The sequence below is a fragment of the Bufo gargarizans genome, chromosome 2, assembly GCF_014858855.1.
Source record: "Bufo gargarizans isolate SCDJY-AF-19 chromosome 2, ASM1485885v1, whole genome shotgun sequence".
NCBI lineage: Eukaryota > Metazoa > Chordata > Amphibia > Anura > Bufonidae > Bufo > Bufo gargarizans.
The window spans coordinates 326,665,781-326,688,873 of record NC_058081.1 but is presented as its reverse complement, the minus strand read 5'-3'; the positions used below and the strand labels follow the sequence as shown (position 1 = coordinate 326,688,873).

The following is a 23,093-nucleotide window of genomic DNA, read 5'->3' as shown; positions in this document are numbered from 1 at the left end:
GCTTCATGCAAGTCAACAATTCTTAATTGTAGGTTTTCTGAGAGCTCTTTTGTGCGAGGCATCATTCACATCAGGCAATGCTTCTTGTAAAAAGCAAACCCAGAACTGGTGTGTGTTTTTTTTTTTTTTTATAGGGCAGGGCAGCTGTAACCAACACCTCCAATCTCATCTCATTGATTGGACTCCAGTTGGCTGACGCCTCACTCCAATTAGCTCTTGGAGATGTCATTAGTCTAGGGGTTCACATACTTTTTCCACCTGCACTGTGAATGTTTACATAGTGTGTTCAATAAAAACATGGTAACATTTAATTATTTGTGTGTTATTAGTTTAAGCAGACTGTGGTTGTCTATTGTTGTGCCTTAGATGAAGATCAGATCACATTTTATGACCAATTTGTGCAGAAATCCATATAATTCCAAAGGGTTCACATACTTTTTCTTGCAACTGTATGTATATATATATATATATATATATATATATATATCGAATTATACCAGTGAAATACTAGTGATAGTAGTAGTAGTAGCACTTGAAACAACTCTTATAGCAGCAGGGGCTGAGGATCTTCATCGGTTGTAAAGTCTTGGAAAACCCTTTTAAGTCTAGAAAACATGACATTTGTCAAAATATATGAGGCATGGATCTGTGAGAATTTTCTCATACCTGTGGTTGAGGTTTTTTGCAGACAGTGGCTATTTATTGCTGGCCTGATCATTCCACTGCCTCTGTCTGCCTGCATACCATCACGTTCCTTACTGTATGGCTGCTTCTGCTGCCGTAGCAGCTGCTACTCCCCCTCATAACGCTACCATTACCCCTACACAGCTGCACATTTAGTGCCTTGTGTGTTCCATGCTATGCTGCTACTACTGCCGCTATTATTGCTGCAACTGTTTCCCCTACACAGCTTACCCCTTTCACATCTACACTGTACTGCTCCCAAAAAAAGAGAGAATTTTTCAAAGCTTTTTCAGAATAAACCACTGTTTCTTCTGACATTACTATTTGTGTGTATAAACAGAGGCAGGTATCTGCCTCTGCTAATATATAATTTTTGGACACTAGCATATGTTTGTATAAGCAGGAGCAGGCATAATTTTTGTATATTTGTTCAGAACAAGCCACTGTTTTTATTTAGGTATTACTGTGTATGTTTAAACACCATCTGTCCCATAAAAAAGGCACAATATTTAGAAAATTTTTAATTTTAAAGCATAACAAATGCGACAGTGTAGTTTTTTTTTTTAAATGCTGTCTTTAAGCACCTCCAACCATTTTAAATATTTAAAAAAATAAAAATGAGAGAATGACAAAATGTAAAAAAATCCCACATCTATAAATTATAATAATGTCATTAGTCACCTAGGAGTTCCTGGCCATATAAAACAAGGCCATGGGCTGAGTGCATTTATGCAGGTAGCAGTCTCCTAAGTGACTGCAAATATTTGTCATAATTTATAGCAAGAGATACATTGTGTAACCATGTAATGTATTATACCCAATGCAGGTGTTGATCATACCTTTTTAAGGGTGCTTGAACGCACTCCAGTAGAAGCACCTGTTAGCACTAATTGGATAGTATCAGACTGCGTAGGGACACACTTCATTGACAAAAGAGATTGGTAACATGGTAAGAAAAGATTATCCACTATAGAAAGAAGGAGCTCTGCAAGTTGAAAGTTAACCACTCTCCTCAGGATAGGGGATAACCAGCTAATTGGTGGAGTTCCAACTACTGAGACCTCCACTGATCATGAGAAACTGATTCCCACAAATAAATGGAGTGGCAGGTCACTTATGAGTCATCTCCAGTCATCTGCATGGGGGTGTTGGGGGCAGGCTAATCTAAGAACATGCCACGGCTCCTTTAAGTGTCTATGTAGAACCACTCATTTATGTATTATCTAGGGCTGCACGATATGGGAATTTTGTGCGATTGCGATTAGGGCCCTAAAAATTGCGATAACGATATGCGATGCAATATTTTAAAGGAATTGTGCTAGAGGTCTATTTGCTTGGATTTTCCCATATGAGCCGCTGACGCGGCTGGGTATGACATAGTTATGGGGGATCTGTGGAGGACTCTGTTATATGGGGGATCAGTGGAGGACGCTGTCATATGGGGGATCAGTGGAGGACGCTGTTATATGGGGGATCAGTGGAGGACGCTGTTATATGGGGGATCAGTGGAGGACGCTGTTATATGGGGGATCAGTGGAGGGCGCTGTTATATGGGGGATCAGTGGAGGGCGCTGTTATATGGGGGATCAGTGGAGGGCGCTGTTATATGGGGGATCAGTGGAGGGCGCTGTTATATGGGGGATCAGTGGAGGGCGCTGTTATATGGGGGATCAGTGGAGGGCGCTGTTATATGGGGGATCAGTGGAGGGCGCTGTTATATGGGGGATCAGTGGAGGGCGCTGTTATATGGGGGATCAGTGGAGGGCGCTGTTATATGGGGGATCAGTGGAGGATGCTGTTATATGGGGGATCTGTGGAGGGCGCTGTTATATGGGGGATCTGTGGAGGGCGCTGTTATATGGGGGATCTGTGGAGGATGCTGTTATATGGGGGACCTGTGGATGGCACTGTTATAGGGGATGTGTGGAGGACACATAAGGCCATGAGGGGGGCCAGCTTAAGACATATAGCATCTTATGCTGGTCCCCCTCATGTGTCCTAAACTGGGCACTTAACTGCCTTTTGCGTGTAAAGTGTTTTACTAGTGTGTGTGTGTGTGTGTGTGAAACAATCTCTCTCCTAACAGGTCTGGCCTCTGTACTCACTATGAATGCAATGCTCTGCAGCGAGCGGCAGCGAGCTGGCCGGCCGGCGCGTGACTGACGTCACTTAGTAACGCTCCTGCTTCCTGAAGTGGGAGGAGCGTTACTAAGTGACGTCAGTCACGCGCCGGCCGGCCACCTCGCTGCCGCTCGCTGCAGAGCATTGCATTCATAGTGAGTACAGAGGGCGGACCTGTTAGGAGAGAGATTGTTTTACCCACACACACACTAGTAAAACACTTTACACGCAAAAGGCAGTTATGTGCGCGGGGCCCCTTTTATATATAATCGCGGCATTTTCCGGTCGGCCAAATCGCCATATCGCATTTGCCGATTATCGCAATTCGATTCTTTTTTCGATTTATCGTGCAGCCCTAGTATTATCATAATGTTTTGGCACCAGAGTATACGTATATTTTTTAGACATGTCTGTTGAAAATTTTCTTTGGTGTGCATCATAAACAAAGGAAACTAAGACACTTTAAGAATAGAATTAGTTTTATTACTGTGTGTGAAATGGATGAATATATTCTTGAAGCATTTTTGTGTTAATAGCTTAGCATAACTGTTTTTATTGATTCACGCTCAACAATGCAGTGAATGCTTGACATGATTCGAGACTTCTGAGAAATGTTAGAATTGATGCACATAACAACCCTTCTCTATTATTTTTGTCTCTGAGAAAGTTTTATTCTAGTCAAAATGTTCTTTGTTTTAATTGGGCACAATGGCAACTCATTGTAGTGATATTTTTTTAGTCTAACTGGATTGTCCTGGAGTCTCTTAAACTAAGAGGAGGCCTGTCTGGCAATAGCAGCCAGAGACCTGGCAGACCGTGTTGCGGAAGAGAAAGGGGATATGTGAGTGGTCTCATGTAGTATCATATGTCGTAGCAATGAGGGAGCTTCATGACCTTCCTAAAAGATACAAAGTAGTTTAGTATGTTTGGACATTTGACCCAAAGAACTGAAATTGCAAAATGTCTAAACAGAAACCATTTAAAGATTCATAAACTACCCACAGTTTTACATTATTCCCAAGAAATTTATGTTAGGAAAGTACAGTACAACAATTTATACTAACTTCCAACTAATAAGATTGAATAAGGTTTCTGTTTAGACATTTTGCAATTTTAGTTCTTTGGGTCAAATGTCCAATCTTATTAGTTGGAAGTTAGTATAAATTGTTGTTATGTACTTTCCTAACATAAATTTCTTGGGAATAATGTAAAACTATGGGTAGTTTATGAATCTTTAAATGAGTTGTTCCAACATGACAACTCAGACATCATAGAGAGGAGTGCTTCACTCAGGACCCTCTCTATGTTCCAGAAAGGAAAGCCACTGGGTAAGACCAACACCAGCTCATGAATGGCCATGCATTTGACTAGACATAGCTTCCTCTGGCAATAACAGATAATCCCCAGGGGTAAGAGAAGCCAAATGTGGCAAATTGCCATGACAGTTTAACTTTAATATGTTGTTGTCTTTGTGAGAATTTCCTTTTACACTCAGCTTCTATTTTTTTTATTATTATTATAAATGTAAATGAAAACTATCCACTGACTCCTGTACAACATCTATAGAATTGGTCTGGCTAAAGGGTCAGGTGAACTATTGTCTATACCACCCTCTAAGACTCACCGTAAGCAACACCCCTTATTGTTCATACCACAATGATGCCTCCTTATAGTGCCAGCCAGATAGTTTACTCCCCTGGTTTTGTCATCACTCCCAGTCCCACCACCAAGTTTGTGGGAGGTTATGACAGATCATCAGGGTTGTCTGCCAAGAAACAAGGCAGGCTATGGAGCCCAGCTGTCAATGGAATAGGAAGTGATCCACTCCCCAATCAAATGAGATCCTGCAGATGATCTTTCTGTGACATACAGTTTTTATATCATGGTATATAATGTGTATATTATTCAGCTAAATAATACAAGTTTGATGTAACAGCACCTCTGCCTGCTTTGCAAGTGAACCCTAACATTCCTTCTAGTCTGTATTTTTTAAATTTAGAACTTTTCAAAACTTGTAATTATTGGCAGATGCAGGAAACATAATTAACAAAGCCAGTGCTTTTTCTGTTGGCCATCAGTGGAGACTAGACTGAATATTCATCAGTTTATTTAGGCACTCAACTGAAGCTGTGATTATGTATGAATGCTAAATAGCCTAGTGATTGTCAAGTATTGCCTATACAATAAGTAGAGTTTTATGGTGATGTCCTAGCAAATAGGCGTAGCCTAGACCAGTTTAAAGATAAGTCAGCACATAATTTTGTACCTTTAGGGTTCTAAGCCTGTGGGTTCTGCCACCATTGGTTTCAGTTATTTGATGGATCCAGCCATCTGTCATTTTTAGTTTTGTGTTCCTATGTTACAGAGCAGGGTACTGTTTAGCTAGGTCAGAGATCTTTCATGTAGATCCTGAGGAAAGTCAATATCTATTTATTTTTATTTTTTATTAAGCCTTGCAACGTGATTTAGGAAGAGGCCAAACCGGAGCTTCCTCCATAGGAAATTACACCCATCTTCAGACAGCTATTTCAGGGTTCTTGCTCCTTATCAGTGCAGGGGAGGGTACTGGTTGGCTAGGTTAGATCCTGAGTACTGTTTCTCCTTGTGAAGACTACAAGTTTCTGCTAACAATTGGAAGTAGTTACCCCATAAGTCAGTATCCCAACATAAGTCATGTTGTAGTGTTTGTTAAAAGGTCATCTATTAACTAAAAGTTATCTACCTCCAATTGGTGGTAAAGAGCCAGCTTTCTTCCTCCTGCATGAGAACTAATATATGTATCCCTGTTCCCATAAAGCATTGCCTGGACTATAAGACTCTGTATGTTACCTAGTGGTCTCCACAGGGAGCGAGGAGAAACAGTACCCTTTAGATCTTTTCCTATGATAGAACAGAAAACAGTGTTGGGCACAGATGTACACTTAGTCTTAGTGTGTAGTACCTAAGTACAAATACAAGAAACATAATGGCTCAATAATAATGTTGATTGAACAATGTTGTCATTTGTAATAGTAATTTAAGATGGTTCTGAGTAACTTAAAAAGAAAAAGAAAATTTTTCAAAATATAAATCTGAACACCAGATTGGATTGCTCACATCCAGCTGTGGACACCAAGACTCCTTAGTGAGACCATATGTCCCTAATGACTTTACAGGATAATGCCGAAAAGATAAAATTAGAACACTGAAGAAAGATGAGCATTGCCCAGACTGGTTATGAGATGTAAGTGTTGTCATCCGTCAGCCTCAATCACTGACTGATCATCCGGACTGTTTGTCTGCAGACATGTGGTGACTTACTAATGTGATCACTAATCATAAGGGGGGAAGGTACCTTTCAGCAGAACCTCTGAACCTTTCACACCGTTGACAGTGAAGATGAGTGAACTGATTATTATCATTGTGTGGAGGAATGCTGAAATGATTGTAAAGTTCATCCCTACAATCTTTATAAATTAGAGTACCACTGGGAAGAACTGGCCTGACGTTAACCCTGTTTTCCAAATAAATGACTTGCAACATAAGAAATGGTTGCTTGATCATACGAGGACAGCTGCCTGTGTGGTAGCCCTAGAAATAGAAAGCAATCACATCTAATGCCGTGTTTGTTTTCTTTTCTCATTCTCTTATGAAATGCTTGATAAGTGATAGAGTAATTTGGTGGTTGGCTCACACTCAGGTAATTACGGGCGGGTGCTGCAAACTCACAACTTGGGTGCCCGAACCCAAAAATTGATAATCAATATGACAAAAAAGAAAGGAGTGAGCACTCACACTATCTGGACCATGGGGAATAAATAGTATTTAATAATTCGTAACAACACTCAAATATAATAAAATCACATAAAATGATAGGTGGTACCAACATAAAATCACACTGGCGGGTGATAGTTGCGCAAACCTTGTGTAATAATCAATCACAATTCACACTTGCCACCTACTAGAATTATATGGTGGCAATGAAACCGTAGACCGCAAATGTAGTGTCCCGATACAAATTCGTGTGGCTCCGGATTAAAGTGTCCACGTGCATAGAGATGTCTCTCAATCAGGCAGTCTCTCCACAGTTATTTCAATATGTCCGCATAGGGCTAAAGATAATATGTGCCCAATTCAGGTTCCTACCTTATTCCAAGGTTTTACCAGACTGTTCTCCGCTGGGCCGTCCTGCCACGAGCAGCACGTGTGCCGGCCGCTTCGGCGTCTCACGTCACAGGTCTCGAGCCGCTGACGTCACGGTATCGCGGGAGCATAGAATTTGGCTGGTATGGATGGTAGGCAATTGTTGGAACCTGTATTCAGCTCCTGTGTCCTAGTGGAGTGTTAGTGAGATTCCTTATCGCATGGCCATGCAATGTATTCTATCAAAATCCAGTGGATTAGGTGGGCGCTTCTGGAAGATTATATTTGAGTGTTGTTACGAATTATTAAATACTATTTATTCCCCATGGTCCAGATAGCTTGATAAGTGATATCAAGGATGGCAGACATCTGATTTGCAAGGTCTTCATAGTCCAAGCCATGACTGACATGGCTTGAATTCCATGATTGCCATACCAGACAACGCCAGGACTGCTGCAGTACTCTTTCTAAATACTTTACATAATTGAAAAATCTGAAGGTTTGCCTTGTGCTGCATGCTATGGATTATAATCTGAAGACCTTGTGAATTATGGCATTGCCCTGGACTAATGGAAATTTTAACTGAAAACATCCTTCTTGTAAATAACAGCTGCTTAACTGAAGTTACTGTTCTGAAGTAAACAAGGAAATGTTGAATTTAGTGTGCCACCATCAGTCTTTTTTTTTTGTGGACAAGAAATAAAACAATACTGAGTAGAATAGCACATGCTATGCTATTCTTGGTTATGCAGATCTGAGGTAAAAAAAAGAATGAAATGTGAACAGAGCCTTAAAAGTGTTTTTGGGGACCCAATGGGACCCATCAATCCACCTTAATTAATCCTAACTTGCCTGCAGAATATTCCCAATATTCTTACTGCCTCAAAATTGAGTGGATCATCTGCTCTGGAACCCGGTAATATGCCCCTCTTTGGAAATCCTTCATCTGGCGACATCACATCCATGAGTCAGAATACCAGGTTTCCTATCTGGCCTAAGGACGAACACACCACTTCTGCAGCTCAGGACAGTTTGTCTCCCTAGCGCATGCCCAAACTCCTAAATCCACTTCATCTGCAGATGCACCAGAGAGACAAGTCAACACAGCCCTCCTCTATCCTAGGCTGCTGAAATGATGTACCCATCCATAGACCTGAAATCAGTGTATGTAGGGTTTCTGAATAGAGGCGCATCATGTGACTATGTTCCAGAGCACCCAATCCATTCAACTGCAGGCAAGTTAGTATTAATTAAGGTGGGTCTGCTGGGTCCCAGAAAAATCTTTTTCATTTACATACTGTATACGTTTCAAAACATGAGCACACTTCTAATAATGCAGTATACTGCATTAGAGGATCGTGTCTACTTTATTATGTCATCTCCTGAAACAAGATGGAGTTATTTAAAAACTCATCCTTTCGTAGGAATATGCTGCCCCTCACCCATCAGAGAATATAGAAGCCTAGTAGACGTGGATAACACTTAATGGAAACCTTCCACACTGAGCATGGCAGTGTGCTGCTACTTGTAGCTCTTGTTTGCTTTTACATTGTAGCCATGGTACCATGCACCTGAACTTTTTTTTTTTTTTGACATTTTTTGGAGGTGAAAGTAGTGTAGTACAGAATTGTAAAAAGTGGTATGGTCATTAAGGGGGTTTAAGCTAGGGGAGCTGAAGTGGTTAAGGGAGCGGTTTTTCAGTCACAGAACTTTTCTGCAACAAAATCTGTTGCATGTGAAGGTACCCCAAGGGCAATGTCACACTAGCGTATCCAGTGTGGGAAATATGCTTTGTGTGACAGCAGTATTTGCTGGACTGAACACATAATGCCATCAGTACAGTTTACTACAGCTAAGGTCAGGCAGGAACACACAGCATTATAAATGATTATAGTGCTGTGAGTGTGTTTTACAGGGACAGTGTTCAATCCAGGAAATACTGCTATGACATGGAATGTATTTCATCCACACTGAATATGTTCATGTGAAATTGCCCTATGAATCACGTCTCTTAGTTAATCATATCTAATTGGCAATCACTTTTGACTGAATGCACACAGACAGAATTGATTTCAGCATGTTAATGAAAACCTCCTCATATATAGAATATCACTGCTATGACACAATGTTAAAAATCCAGTAGAGAAGGATAAAGTAAAAACAAAATCTGGAAAGGGTTAACAAGTAATTTCTACATCTCTGGTAATTTATCAAACCTCAGTGAATGCTATGATCTCCAATTGGAGAAAATTTGGAGCAGTGGTTAATCTTTCCAGGAGTGTTGGGTCGGCCAGAATTACTCCAAGGACACAGTAATAACTCATCCAGGAAGCTAAACATCCTTGAAGAACATCCAAAAACCTGCAGAACCTCTCTAACCTCAGCTCCATGATTTCTTCACTGGAGGAGCTGCCTCATACTATGTTCTCAAGGTCTGTTCTCCTGTACACATTTTTCGCTAAAGTCTGACTGGATCCTAGTTCAAAGGATAAGGAAACCATCCTAAACATTTCTTTATGGATTTTTTTCTAAAGGTACAGATCTCTAAAGCATGGTGTGAAGGCAGCCAAAGAATGAGCAAAAATTGGATCAATGACCAATTACCCATCCGCAAACTAGATTTATCAAGTGACACTGGAACTCAGCTCACAGTAGTTTTAAAATCTGAACTTTTTTGGACTGTAAATAAACATCACATTTCATCTAGCATAAACTATGTAATTCCACAGTAGCTACACCATGTTAAGAAGCATGGTGGTGGTAGTGTCCCGTCTGTCTTGCTGCATTAGGACCTGGTTAAGTGAACCGTGATATTTGCTCGGCACCTGTATTCTCCTCTGAAGCCTTTCAGAAAGTCCGACTACTTTACAGAAACCAACTAAGTGTTTGTTCACATTTGTGTTAGAGGCTCAGTTAGGAGTCGGTCACAAATTCTGTCAAAAATGCTGGACAAGGTAGTGTAGCATTGTCCAGGAAAATGACACCAACATAAAAAAACTCAGTGGACCCGATTATAGTCATATAAGGACCTGGCACTGCTGTTATTTTTAGGTCTGCTCCTTTAAGGGAGAACAATGGAAATTAACAATGCTGACTTGCATTAAGCCTTACTTTTATTCCATACTCAGGCTCACACCTTTGTGAAGAATGAAGGTCCCCCCAACCTCATTCTCACATCCGGTATGAAAAAATATGCGTTGTGTACAATGTCGCTGAATAATTCTTACTGTTGAATTAATGATGTATAATATTTTAATATACCGCATTGATTGCATTAACTTCTAGTGGTGTACTTTTTTTTGTATAGTCCTAACTAGGCACGATGATCAAGACATTTGCATACAAACTCTCGTTAGCTATAATCAGCCTGAACATCGGGCAGTGTTAAGGGCCATTTAGAATACCAAGTACAGTTAGTTTGCTGCATACATTTATGTTGAACTAACAGCTTTTTTTCATGCTCTTTGCTTATAGGGCAAGAATTTGTCCCTAATTCTCAGCATCGGACTTTTGGTTTCCTGGGGAGTCTTGTTATTGGGTGCTCGTTTCTACTGGATGGGAAATACACCACCAAGTTTTTCCAACTCTGACAACCCAGCTGCGGACTGTGAAATCCTACTTACACGTACCCTGACCTTCTTCTACTTGCCAACTAAGAACTTCTGGCTACTTTTTTGCCCTGATACACTCAGCTTTGATTGGTCGATGGATGCTGTGCCTCTGATTAAATCAGTCATTGACTGGCGGAATATACACACTGTGGCCTTTTACGTCATACTCTTCCTCCTTGCCTACACAAGTCTCAAGAGCTCCAGTACAAAAAGAGAATGCAATGGGAAAGTGTTCATGAATGGCAAGCAGAATACTAATGGCCATAGCTGTCAATCAGATTTAGAATACAAGAACTCGGAGCCGAGGACTACCATTGTCTCAAAACTTGAAAATGGTGTAAAAAACCATATTAACCATGGATTGCAACTTCCTTCTACAGAAAACCTTGTTGTTTTAGCTTTATCTCTATTGATAGTTCCCTTTGTGCCCGCCAGTAATCTATTTTTCTATGTTGGCTTTGTTATTGCAGAGCGTGTACTCTATATTCCCAGTATGGGGTTCTGTTTACTAGTAACTGTAGGGGCCCGAGCTCTTTATATTAAGGCCCAAAAAAACTTTCTTAAAAGCCTAGTTTTTTATGCTGCTGCTGCGTTTGTTCTTTTTTATGGACTGAAAACTGTTGTAAGAAACGAGGATTGGAAAAATGAAGAGATGCTGTACAGATCAGGAATACAAGTCAATCCAGCTAAAGGTACTTTATTTTACTACACGACAATGTTACCTGTGTTTCATTTGTGTGCTTTATGTGGTTGTGTGTGTTTTTAGGGAAGTTTATTGTATTTTTATCTGCTGGGTGATTAGATGTCCTTTTAGCCACACTGAGTTCTTTTAAACAAACCATTCCAAGATGAATAGCAAGTTTAGTGCTTGTTTTTTTTAGCCTGTCATGGTTATACATTTACAAGACAGCGCTCAAATACTGGCTTTTAAAACATTCATTAACAGCATCATTATATAATGTACCCAGAATTCCATATCCAAATTCTATGAAACATTATTCTGCACTTGTTATCCCTTGATATTACTCATTAACAGCGTTAATACATGATTATGTGATCATTTTCTTTTAATCTTTATTCCACAATCACAATTTTTGATGGTTTTACAGGAGGAGAGGGATAAAAACTGACACAAAATACATTTTTACAACCCTCCCTTTTTTGTTATGTGATATGGATATATATTTTTTTCTCTTTTAGCGGTAGTTTATTTCATATGTTAAAAAAATACTTTGTTTGAAATTGATCTGCCTGTTGTGGCAAAAATTTGTCCTTACAAGCCAGCTTGTGAATCCTCCTAGGATTGCATACAGATTTATTGATTAGGTACCTGCTTTTCACATAAACAGCAGTCAGATACTTTGCTCTGGAATTGTCAGTTTTAGATGTAGCATTTATACCATCTTAACCCTTTCAGGATCGGCCTTTCTGCCCAGGCCATATTTAGAAAATCTGACGTGTCAATTTATGTGGTAATACCTTTAAAACGCTTTTACTTATCCATGCTGTTCTGAGATTGTTTTCTCATCACATATAGTACAATATTTTTGTGACTCAATTTTACCACTGTTATAAAGTACATTATGACAGTGGTAAAATTGAGTCAAAAAATGTCATTTTTATTTATTAAAAAATACCAAATTTACCAATTTTTTTTAAAAATTTCCAAATTTCAATTTCTCTACTTTTATAATAGTAAAACCTCCCAAAATAGTTATTACTTTACATTCCCCATATATCTACTTCATGTTTGGATCATTTTGAAAATAATATAATTTTTTTGGGGACGTTAGAAGGCTTAGAAGTTTAGAAGCAAATTTTAAACATTTCCAAACCCCAATTTTTTTAGGACCAGTTCGGTTATGAAGTCACTTTCTGGGGCTTACATATTAGAAACCACCCATAAATCACCCCATTTTAGAAACTACACCCCTCAAGCTATTCAAAACTGATTTTACAAACTTTGTTAACCCTTTAGGTGCCCCACAAGAATTAAATGAATATGGGAATGAAATGTCAAAATTTAACTTTTTTATTTTTTTTAGCAGATTTTAATTTTAATCTATTTTTTCTGCAACACATCAAAGGTTAAAGGGAACCTGTCACCAGTTTTATGGTGTCCTACTAGGTGGCAACATAAATAAGTGACTGATTATTTAATTGACCCAGTCAATCTGCCAACATCTTGTATTGAAAAGCTCCAGCTCATAATGATGAGTCCTGAATATTCATAAGCTCCTGACTCTCCCCGCCTACCTGCTGCTGAGTGACAGTTTTTTCCATATGAATCAGCAGCAGGTGGGCAGGGGAGTGGCTATAGCTCTGAATGAAAAAAATGCTGGACTCAAATCAGCTCATTAGCATGTGGCATGTGGCATCTTTGTGTGTATATTATGAGGAAACCATCTGTCACACCAGTAAGTGAATACATCTAAGGTACTTTTTAGTAGTTAATGTTAGTAGTATAATTAGTTAGATTATAATAAAATATCCACATGACAGGTTCCCTTTAACAGCCAAACAAAACTCAAAATCTATTACCCTGAAATTGGAGTTTACAAAAATACCCCATCTGTGCTCAAAAACTGATGTATGGGCGCACAGCAGGCTTCAGAGTGGAAGGAGCACCATATGGCTTTTGGAGAGCAGATTTAGCTGAAATGGTAATTGGGAGCTTTGTCGCATATGAAGACACCCTGAGGTGGCTCTACAGTGGAAACCCCCCAAAAGTTACCTCATTCCGGAAACTAGACCCCTCAAGGAATATTTAAAAGTGTGTAGTGAGCACTTTGACCCATCAAGCGTTTCACAGAATTAGAAAAAACGATAGCTTTACACCCACATTTTTCACTTTCACAAGGGGAAACAGGACAAAATGCACCCCACATTTTGTTCCCCATTTCCACCTGAATACCCATATGTGCGTTAGGGACCTGAATAGGGGTATGCTGGTATAATAGTTATCCACATAGAGGTGGTAACCCTTATCCAGCAGTGGGTGCAGTCCGCAATACGACAACGGGCATCAGTGCCACGGGGGGTGGTTTAGGCATCTAGAACAGCTGCAAATGAAAAAGAAAATATGTGCAGCTATTCCAGATGTTGTTGTTCTTTTCACCAGGAAAAGGGTTAAATCACTGTGGTGTGCACCACAATTTCCAGCAAGCCACAAGCAGCACAGAAAGGCACAGAACCTCTCTGCATGCAGTCACCAGCTAGAATGGCTGCACATGCAGGGAAATTCTGCCTCTTCCTGTGCAGCTATAGCATTGCCATTGGCTGGAGCATTGTTCCAGCCAATAGCAGCGCTGGCAGCGGCCCCAAAACACTGGTGTCCCTTGCCTCACCTTGGAGGTGACCGGTGCTGACTCGTTCAGCACCTGCATCCTCCTTCCGACCCTCCCCGATGCCTCTGACAGCTTCCTGCCGGTCTCATTGATCGGCCAATCGCAGCGCTTGGAGCTGCAGGGGGGCGGTGCAGCACCATGCGCCCTTAGCCGGCATAGCTGCCTGCCGGTAAGAGCAGGCATGGTGCCGCAACTCCCCCCCGATTGTTCCCCAGAGCCCCGCGCACCTTGCGCTGTACATGTGCGGTGCTGGGCATTAAGGGGTTAAACTGCCCTATCTTGAAAATTATTTCTCCCCCAAAGCTTAAAATTGGCCATATATTAACATTTATAAGAGGTTATAATGGTTACGAACATTTGACTATAAGAACTACTTTGGCTACTTTGACCACGACACACACCACATGACCAAAGAAGATTGCAGTGTAGAGCAGCCTGCATCACAAAAAGTACAGTTACCAAGTGTCCAGGAAAAGCGGTGGGGCCAACGACAAAGGGGCAGGGAAGTGTTCGAGGTTTGTGCAAATACCCTGGAGTGGGCAGTTAATGGGTGTTTCCTGGGCATTTATGGGGGTCATGATGCTGGGCTGTCCTGGAACAGGCTTAACCCTTTTACTGCCAGGGGTGTTTGTGTATTTTGCATCTCTAGTAGCTAGGACAGTATTCGCAGACGGTAGTAACAGTAAAAGTATAATTTAGTAATCAGAAAAGATGTAATGACATTATAATTTATTTTGCTCCATTACATTTTCTTTGATTACTAAATGAATTATATCTTTGCTGTTATCCCATACAGTGTACTGTTCTATACAGATGTATCTGTAGATGTCAAAACGTTGTACATGAATAACAGTGAAGGTTTTTAGCTAGAGAAAATCCTCGTATTGGCAACAGTGTGCTCTTTAGCACACCGGTAAAGTGCCTGTTTTCTAATACAGAAGGGGTATATATAGAAGGGGCATATATACACAGGGTTGTCCCCAAACACTGTCAGAATGCTAACCGTGCTGGAGAGCAGGGATTCCTATGCATCCCAAGGACTTTTAAGACACTGACTCATAGCACTGCACAGCAGGGCCCGGCTGCCTGTACAGTGTAAGAGACATTGCAGGCCGTCGGCCCACTGCATAGTCAAAGGCTTTCGGTCCACTGGGAAAATTCCCGGTTTTGGTAAATTCCAATCTATAGGAGAATAACAAAATAAATTAAAGGGGAGCTCACTGGAGTGTGCCACGGCCTGCTATACCACTAGCTTCTTAATAAAATTATTAATAAATGGCCGGCTATTACTCAAGTTAGCATCTTCATTTATTATTACCTGTTAAAATGACATACATTGTAAATCCAGCCTCTTAATCTACATAAAAAATATAAAGATAGACATATAATGGTATACAGTCACGATCCTTCTATAAGCAGGTAGTGCGTAGCTCGCGCACTACTCCAGAATAAATTTGTTCCACAGCAGTTTTGGGAGTAGCTTGTACAATGTATGTAATTTTAACAGGTAATAATAAATGAAGATGCTAACTTGAGTAATAGCCGGCCATTTATTAATAAATTCCAATGTATCCCTGTAGGATTTTTTGGATTTGTAGCTCTGCCTCCTTTTAAAGGGTCACAGAGTTGGCAGGAAACTTTTGTTATGTCATAGAGATATATCAAAAGTTTTTATCGTGGGCCTCAAAGTGCTGACACCACCATCGATCGCTAGAACGAGGAGAGAGAAATGCTCTTCATCTTCTCTGCAACAGATGGGCTCAATAGAAAAGCCATTTCCATTTCATCTTCTGCAGCGAGAAGAGAGAGTGTGATATGCAAGCTCTTCCCTTGCCTTGTTCTAGTGATCGTGGGGGGTCTCAGCTCTAAGACACCCACACTTCAAAATCTATGTGTAATGGTCACGTACACACACACTCAGGGGGGAGGATAGTGACCACTGCGCTCCATCCTCACCTTGCCTTGCAAGTCCTGATGACAGGGGACAACTGGACGGCAGTCCCTAGCTTAGGATACGTGCTGGGAGGACAGACAAGACAAACAACGGATAGTGAACGTACCAAGAGAGCAACGAAGTGCAAATGGAGTAAGCAGAGAATAGTCAGGAGAAGCCGGGGTCAAATACCAGGAGAGCAATAAAGTACCACAGGAGTCCGCAGAGAATAGTCTGGTGGAAGCCGGGGTCGGAATACCAGGAGAGCAGCGCAGTACATGAGGAGCAGGCAGAGGATCGTCAGGGATCACAGGAACAGGTAAGTATGCCAGGAAACAGAATCGCAAATGAACCTAATTAACAGGCAACCTGTAAATACTGACTAGCTGGGGTCATGTGACGTGGCCAGCATCACATGACCCACGCTGCTGAATACAGCTGAGCACTGAGTGCCCAGCTCGGTGCTCAGACCTCCCCTGGTTGCCGCGGGAACTGAGGACGCCGGTCGCACTGAGGAAACGTGCGCGGCTGGTCCGTCCCGCCCCCATCACCTAGGAGACGAGGACTCTGCACGCGTCCTCGCTCCTGCACACAGGTGCTGGGGAGAGCGAGCGCCTCGTCGGCGTCCCGTGACACTATGATACATAAAAAGTTTTATGAAAACTTTATACACTTAAGGGTTATGAATCCAGTGAGTATGCTGTGAACTTTCTTTTCTTAGCTAACTACATCATACCGTTTATCGGGGGTCCTGATACTCCAGATGCATAACGACCTGTAAGAGGGGCAAAAAGAACACTCTTGTCCTCCATCAGGTGAATAAGGGTTATATGCAGTACATTAAATGTAGTGGATAGCTGAAGTGAGCACTTAGCCTTAGGTTGGGTTCACATCACATTTTTTACTTTTGTTAAACGTATACGTTAAACCGATGCCTCTGACAGTGGCATCCGTCACTATAGAGCTCCATTGGAAAAAACGTAGGCTAGAAAAGCATAGTGTACCCCGCTTTTGCATACCTTTTTTCCACCTCAACGTATATGTTAAACGTATGGCAAAAACGTGATGTGAACCCAGCCTAACGTGTACTAAACTGCAATGTCTATGTACGTTTTTCTATGAATATAGCACACATGTGTCTACATTTACTTGTGTGTTGCCAGATTTGTACCATTTCCTTAGCACAAAGAACACCCTATTGAATAATTGTTACTCCCCCCCCCTGCCTATATTTTGGGTGACCACCTGTGTGTGTCTCAGGCGTTTTCTAATCAGTTATGTCTGACTTAAAGTATATTTTGGACAGGATTTTGTTGTAGTTGTGATAAAATAAATTGCCTCCAATTGCTCCGTGCCGTTCGGTTGTATACTGGATGTGAAGATTAATATGAGCTTTCTAAAATAGGAGCCAGAGCAGATTAATTAAGAGGCTAAACAAAACCTGTTTAATCAGCTGTAAAAATGATCATGAATAATGGCCGAGTGGGTGGAAGGTATTTGTAGAGAGAAAATAAAGTTTGTGCTTATATATACATACATTATGTATATCTATCTTTATGTACTATGTCTATGCAGTTGTAGACTCACACATAGCCATTCCCACACATAACACCACCAGACGTGTAAGGAAACCTGAGCATCACATCTGGTTGTGCTTGCTGAACTTGTCATCTTCATTGTGACCTACAGTAGACCTTCTAATCCATCCTAAAAGTGCTTGCTGGGGTGGACGTCAGGGCACGCTTTTTATGGCACAGCCCAAACGTTATAGATGGGGTGATATAGTCCAATGGTGCTATACTTTATCCACACATTTGGTACTTGGCATTGTGCTTTTCAGAGGCTTTTGTGTGGCTACTAGTCCATGGAAATCCAGTCTGTTAAGCTCTCAACAGACAGTTCCCGTGTTTTCTTTGCTACCAGAAGCAATTTGGATCATACCAGTGAGTGTTTCGACCACGGAAAATTACTCTTTAACTAGTTTTTACTTTGAAGCTTCACTTAAAAGGGTTATCTACCATTTTTTTTTAACTAATGTGTCCCCTCATGTGGCTTACAAGTATCACATTGATAATGATGACAATGTTCCTACCAGGTGGTACATTGTGCACATGATCCAGGCCTAGCTACAACCCTGAAAGTGCGCGGGTTGCGCCTGCGCAGTCAGGCTGCCTCAAGCGCTGTGAGCAGTGCTCACCGTAGCACCAAACCGATAATCATTGACTGTGATGGCTGTCAGACCCCCAAGCATCAGCTATGAATGACCTATCCTGAGGCCTGGTTTTCAGTATTGTACCTCTGGAAAACCCCTTGAATATTGAGATATTTCTACTTTATTCTCATCCTCATTTTCAGTGCATTGTTCGGAAAACTGTGACAGCATTCTCCATGCCATGCATTAATGAAGTCCAGATGGAAGTTTGTGTACTTCACGGCTAAATACGTCTGTTTTTAAACTGCTTAAAATTTGAATATTTAAGCATAGTTTCCGATTAAAATTTTCCACAAAGAATGCCAAAATACGACAATTGAATTAATCAGCTATCTCTAGTCTGAAAGACTCCTTAAAACAATGCATTGCCTTGAGGCAGGTTGTGTCACCACCCACACAGATATCTTTCTAGACGATACACTATTTAATAGGAGAGTGAACAAAGTCTTGCTAATACCTCTGTGTTTTAAGAGCCTAAAATGCGTTGCTAATGAGAAACATAACTTTCCATTCAGTTTGTGGTCCAAGCCAGCTATGCCCAATCCAATTTGCATTTCCTTTATGTAATTGTGTTGTTTCAGTGCAAATCTTATAAATGATGAGCAGCTTTTACCCCTTTTCTCAAAGACTTTCCATGTTGTTATGGACTACACTGAAGATCATTTATCAGTTGCGTCAAGCTTCTTTCCTACTTCTTCCAAATATGGCTCTCCTTGTAAACATTTAAAAAAAAAAGACAAACTATCTATCTAATGTTTAAGGGGTCATATGTATGTTAAAGGAGTTTTTCCATGAGTAATATAAAAAAAAATCGGACACAACATAGTACATGGAAATCTTTTTCTACCAAAGCTAGAACCAGCCCTGTACCTCACATGGATCCAGAGATCTCCCCATTCATGACTCCAATTATTCTGCTAGATTTATTTCAAGCTGGCAGCTCAGGGTGCATGTTATTTCTCAGGGGATTTGTCCTATCTGCTGAAGCTCGCTCCTTGTAATTATCACAGCATGTAACAGAAAATATGACTGGTGGCAGGTAAAGGCTGTAACTGAGCATGTGCGTCCACCTTAGTGAGGTGGAGAGAGAAATAGGAAAAATAACAAATAGCAGGTGGAGCTAAACAGATATATTTATTGAATAACTCAATGGCTATGCAAATTTTTTAATTACATGCAGTAACCAAAGTATTAAGTCCAGTTGCTGGTTTGAAATATTTTGAATATTTTTTGTGGGACAACCCCATTTAAGAAGCCTAGCTTGTCTGTAGGACAGTTAGATTATACATATGTCACATTATAGTGACACATTTTGGGGTGCAAAGATAATATAGAGAGACATGTTGAAGGCATAAATATCAGATTTTACGTGGAGTTCAAAATTTTGAGAAAGATATGCACATTCATGACCCTCTTCACAATATTCTATGTACTGTGTTAAATTTTCACCAAGCCTGTTCAGTTCCTCTAACTTCCATACACTACAATGGGAAGAGAGATGTCACTTTGATTTACATAATGGGGGTCCCAAAGCTAGGGATTCACCAATGGGACATTTATGCCATATGCTCTTGATATGCTTTAAATCCTTATATTCAAAACACCCCATTAACCACTATGACAATTTACTTACCATAATATCATCAAGCAGAGCATTTTTTTCGTCTTAAAATCTGTGTTTAGAAGCTCCAGTGAGACCTTAGGGCTGAAGTCATCATCTTTGAGCTGCTTCTTCTGCCCTCCTGATGATTGACATCTTTCTTCCTGTACTGTTTATAGGAAGAAAGCTGCCAATCGGCAGGATTTTAGTCATGAGTTCATAAATACTAGGGTCTGGCTGGTGCTTCTCAACACTCATTTCTGTCAAATTGTGTGTCACCAGTTTATGCCACCTTATCTATGGGGACAGAATCCCTTCTAGACTCTACCATGCACTTTAGAAGGGGTTATCCCATGATTAAAATGAAAATTAGACATCATATAGTATAGGGTTGCATCACGTATTGAACTCTTGATACTTTTTCCATACTTTGATACCCGGTTCGATACGATACCAGGTTTGGCATTTTTGTGATACTAAGGTGCGCTATTGGGCAGCTTAGTATCAGTCTCTCATAGGTGGCCGCACAGTGGACAAGGGAAGAGAATGTCCCTCCTTCCTCACTGTGATGTGGCCAGCCACTGCCACCAATGAAATAATGGTGTGGCCTGATGGGGAATTGTCAGGGAGGGGTGACGATACAGTCAGGTAAGTATAGGTTTATTTTTTTCTAAGGGGTGGGGATTTGTTAATGAAATATATTTAGAAAAATTATCACTGTTAAATCATTAACAGATTTAACAGTGATCATTAAGATGATAATACCCCTTTAAGCTTCCTAGGCCTGCAATATGCATGAGGCACAGGTCAGCAGGTAGAGTGGCAAAATCCTATTTACCATAATAGATCTCTTTTATGGTGAATGGCATAAGGGATCAAAAGATCCCAGGTTTTAGCTCCTAAAAGGGCTGAAAGTTAAGTAAAAAAAACTATTAAAAAAAATATTAAAAGCTTAAATCATCCCTCTTTCCCATTTTTACATATAAAAAATCTAAATAAAATAAACATATTAGGTATTGCCCCATCCTAACATGAACTTTTAATATATTTTAAAAATGTTCAGTGACACTTTTGAGGCCCTCTGGAGCAGTAGTATCCTACCGGCGCAGGCACTCAGCGATACTGCGCCTGCGCCGGATTTCGGAGGACAAGAGAGGAGGAAGCCACAAAGGTGCAGTGAATAAATTAAATTACGTAGTGGGGAGGGGGCGGCGCCGTTCGGAAAGTATGTGGTAGGACATTTATTTCTTAGGAGGCGTGCTGGGCTTGGATGAAAGGCTGGCTGGGCACTGCAGGGGGGCATTACTGGGCACTAGAGCAGAGTAATAACGCCCCTCTGGGCACCTTGAGACTTCATTTGCATATCAGAAAAATTGCTTTTTAATAAAAATATAAAGTTGAATAAAAGAAAGAAGACATGCAGGAATGAAGGTACTTTATTCCACATTGCTATGTTAACGGTTTTATATGGTCAAAATAGGTGACAGATTCCCTTTAAGCCCAGACACAGCTCAGTAGATATAACTATAAAAAAGTTATGTGGGTCAGGATATGGTGATGTCAATTTTTTTACATATATTTTTTCAAAGTTTAAATGTATTTTTACAGTATTTAGACATACAAAACCTATACATGTGGGGTATCGTTGTAATCGTACTAACCTAAACGGGACGCCGTGCGAACAAAACCCGTAAAACGGTGGAGGAATTGCATTTATTTTCCAATTTCACCCCATTTGGAATTTTTTTTAACCGCTTCCCACTATATGGTATGTCATAATTAATGGTGACATTAGAATGTACAACTTGTCCCGCAAAAAATAAGCCCTCATACAGCTATGTGAATGGAAATATAAAAAAGTTATGGCTGAAGAAAGATGGGGAAGAAAAATGAAAACGAAAAAACTAAAAACCTCCGGTATCTTAAGTGTTAAAAATATCCCATTTTGTGGCTGTATTTTTATTTGTCCCAGTTATGCCAATGGTCTCTCTTAGCTGGTCAAATTTAGCTTTTTGGAAGTTTGGTATTTTTGTGCCTCTTTTTAATAACAATTGGAAGGTTATTATTTTCTGGTCACTATTTCTCAGGTGTCCCCCAACCTGCACATCTGTTGTTCTGTCAGGTTTATTGGTTAGTACTAAGTCCAGTATGGCCATTCCTCTAGTCGGGTCCTAAACCAGTTAGGAAAGTACATTTTTTTTGGTTATTGCTAAGAACCTGTTTACTTTATGACAGTGGTGCCGAACCATTTTTTTATCTGAAGGCCGCACTAGACATGGTATTAATTTTGCGGGTCCAGAACCAGGTAGCTTTGCGAGAAAGAAATGCAAACACTGTGAGGAGGCACGCGTGAACATTACTACAATACATAATACGTAGGCCTTCAAATCTGCGTTGAAGGCTGCATTTGGAGCCTATGTTGCAGATTGTGTCAAAAGACCAGACAAAAAAGCCTTGTATGGGGCACTTTTGTGTCCAGTAAAAATACAGGATTCCGAATGGAAACTGAATGGATCCCATCATAGTCGGTGGAGTCTGTTCAGCTTCTTCCCTGTTGGGTGACAGGAGGAGGGGGAGCAGGGTCACTAGTGGGGTCACAGGAGAAGGGGGAGCAGGGTCACTAGTGGGGTGACAGGAGGAGGGGGAAGCAGGGTCACTAGTGGGGTGACAGGAGAAGGGGGAGCAGGGTCACTAGTGAGGTGACAGGAGGAGGGGGGAGCAGGGTCACTAGTGGCGTGACAGGAGGAGGGGGGAGCAGGGTCACTAGTGGCGTGACAGGAGGAGGGGGGAGCTCCCAAGGTCCTCGGGCAGCGCACCCCGCTCTCCTTACAACAGCCACCCCTGGAGCCGGCCCCTTCTCCTTCCAGCTCCCACCGGCTTCCCTGCTGCAGGACCTGTATTGCTCCGGCGCGCACCTATACCAACAAATACCAAAGCTCCTTGCTGTAAGGAGCTTTGCTATTGGTTATTTCAGGCACAGGCAGCATCGCTGCGCTGTCCGTGCTGTTCACAGCGCTCACTGCGCTGATGAATGTGGGGGGAAAGTCTAAGGTGTATTGGTAGACTTTTTCCAGGGAGTCGCATGGGCCGCATGACACAGCTTCGCGGGCCGGATTTTGCCCGCGTGCCGTAGGTTGGGCATCACTGCTTTATGAGATATACAGCTTTAAGATTCACAGTCTATATCTGGGTAGTTGAAGTCCCCCATAATAACCAACTCATTATGATTTGCCACCTCATCTATTTCTCTTAGGCCTCATGCACACGACAGTTTATTTTCACGGTCCGCAAAACGGGGTTCCGTTGGTCCGTGATCCGTGACCGTTTTTTCGTCCGTGGGTCTTCCTTGTTTTTTGGAGGATCCACGGACATGAAAAATGAAAAAAAAATCTAAGTCAAGTTTGCCATTAAAATGATAGGAAAAAACGGACACGGATCACGGACACGGATCACGGACACGGAT

At 41.1% G+C, this 23,093-nt stretch overlaps 1 protein-coding gene across 1 annotated transcript in view; it reads left to right on the top strand.

Moving 5' to 3' along the window:
• The window catches only part of TMTC2 (transmembrane O-mannosyltransferase targeting cadherins 2), a 289,642-nt gene that overhangs the window by 123,149 nt on the left and 143,400 nt on the right, over positions 1-23,093 (top strand). Inside the window, exon 3 of the mRNA XM_044280547.1 lies at positions 10,402-11,230. Coding sequence (XP_044136482.1) covers positions 10,402-11,230 — 829 coding nt within the window. The remainder of the gene's footprint in view (positions 1-10,401; positions 11,231-23,093) is intronic.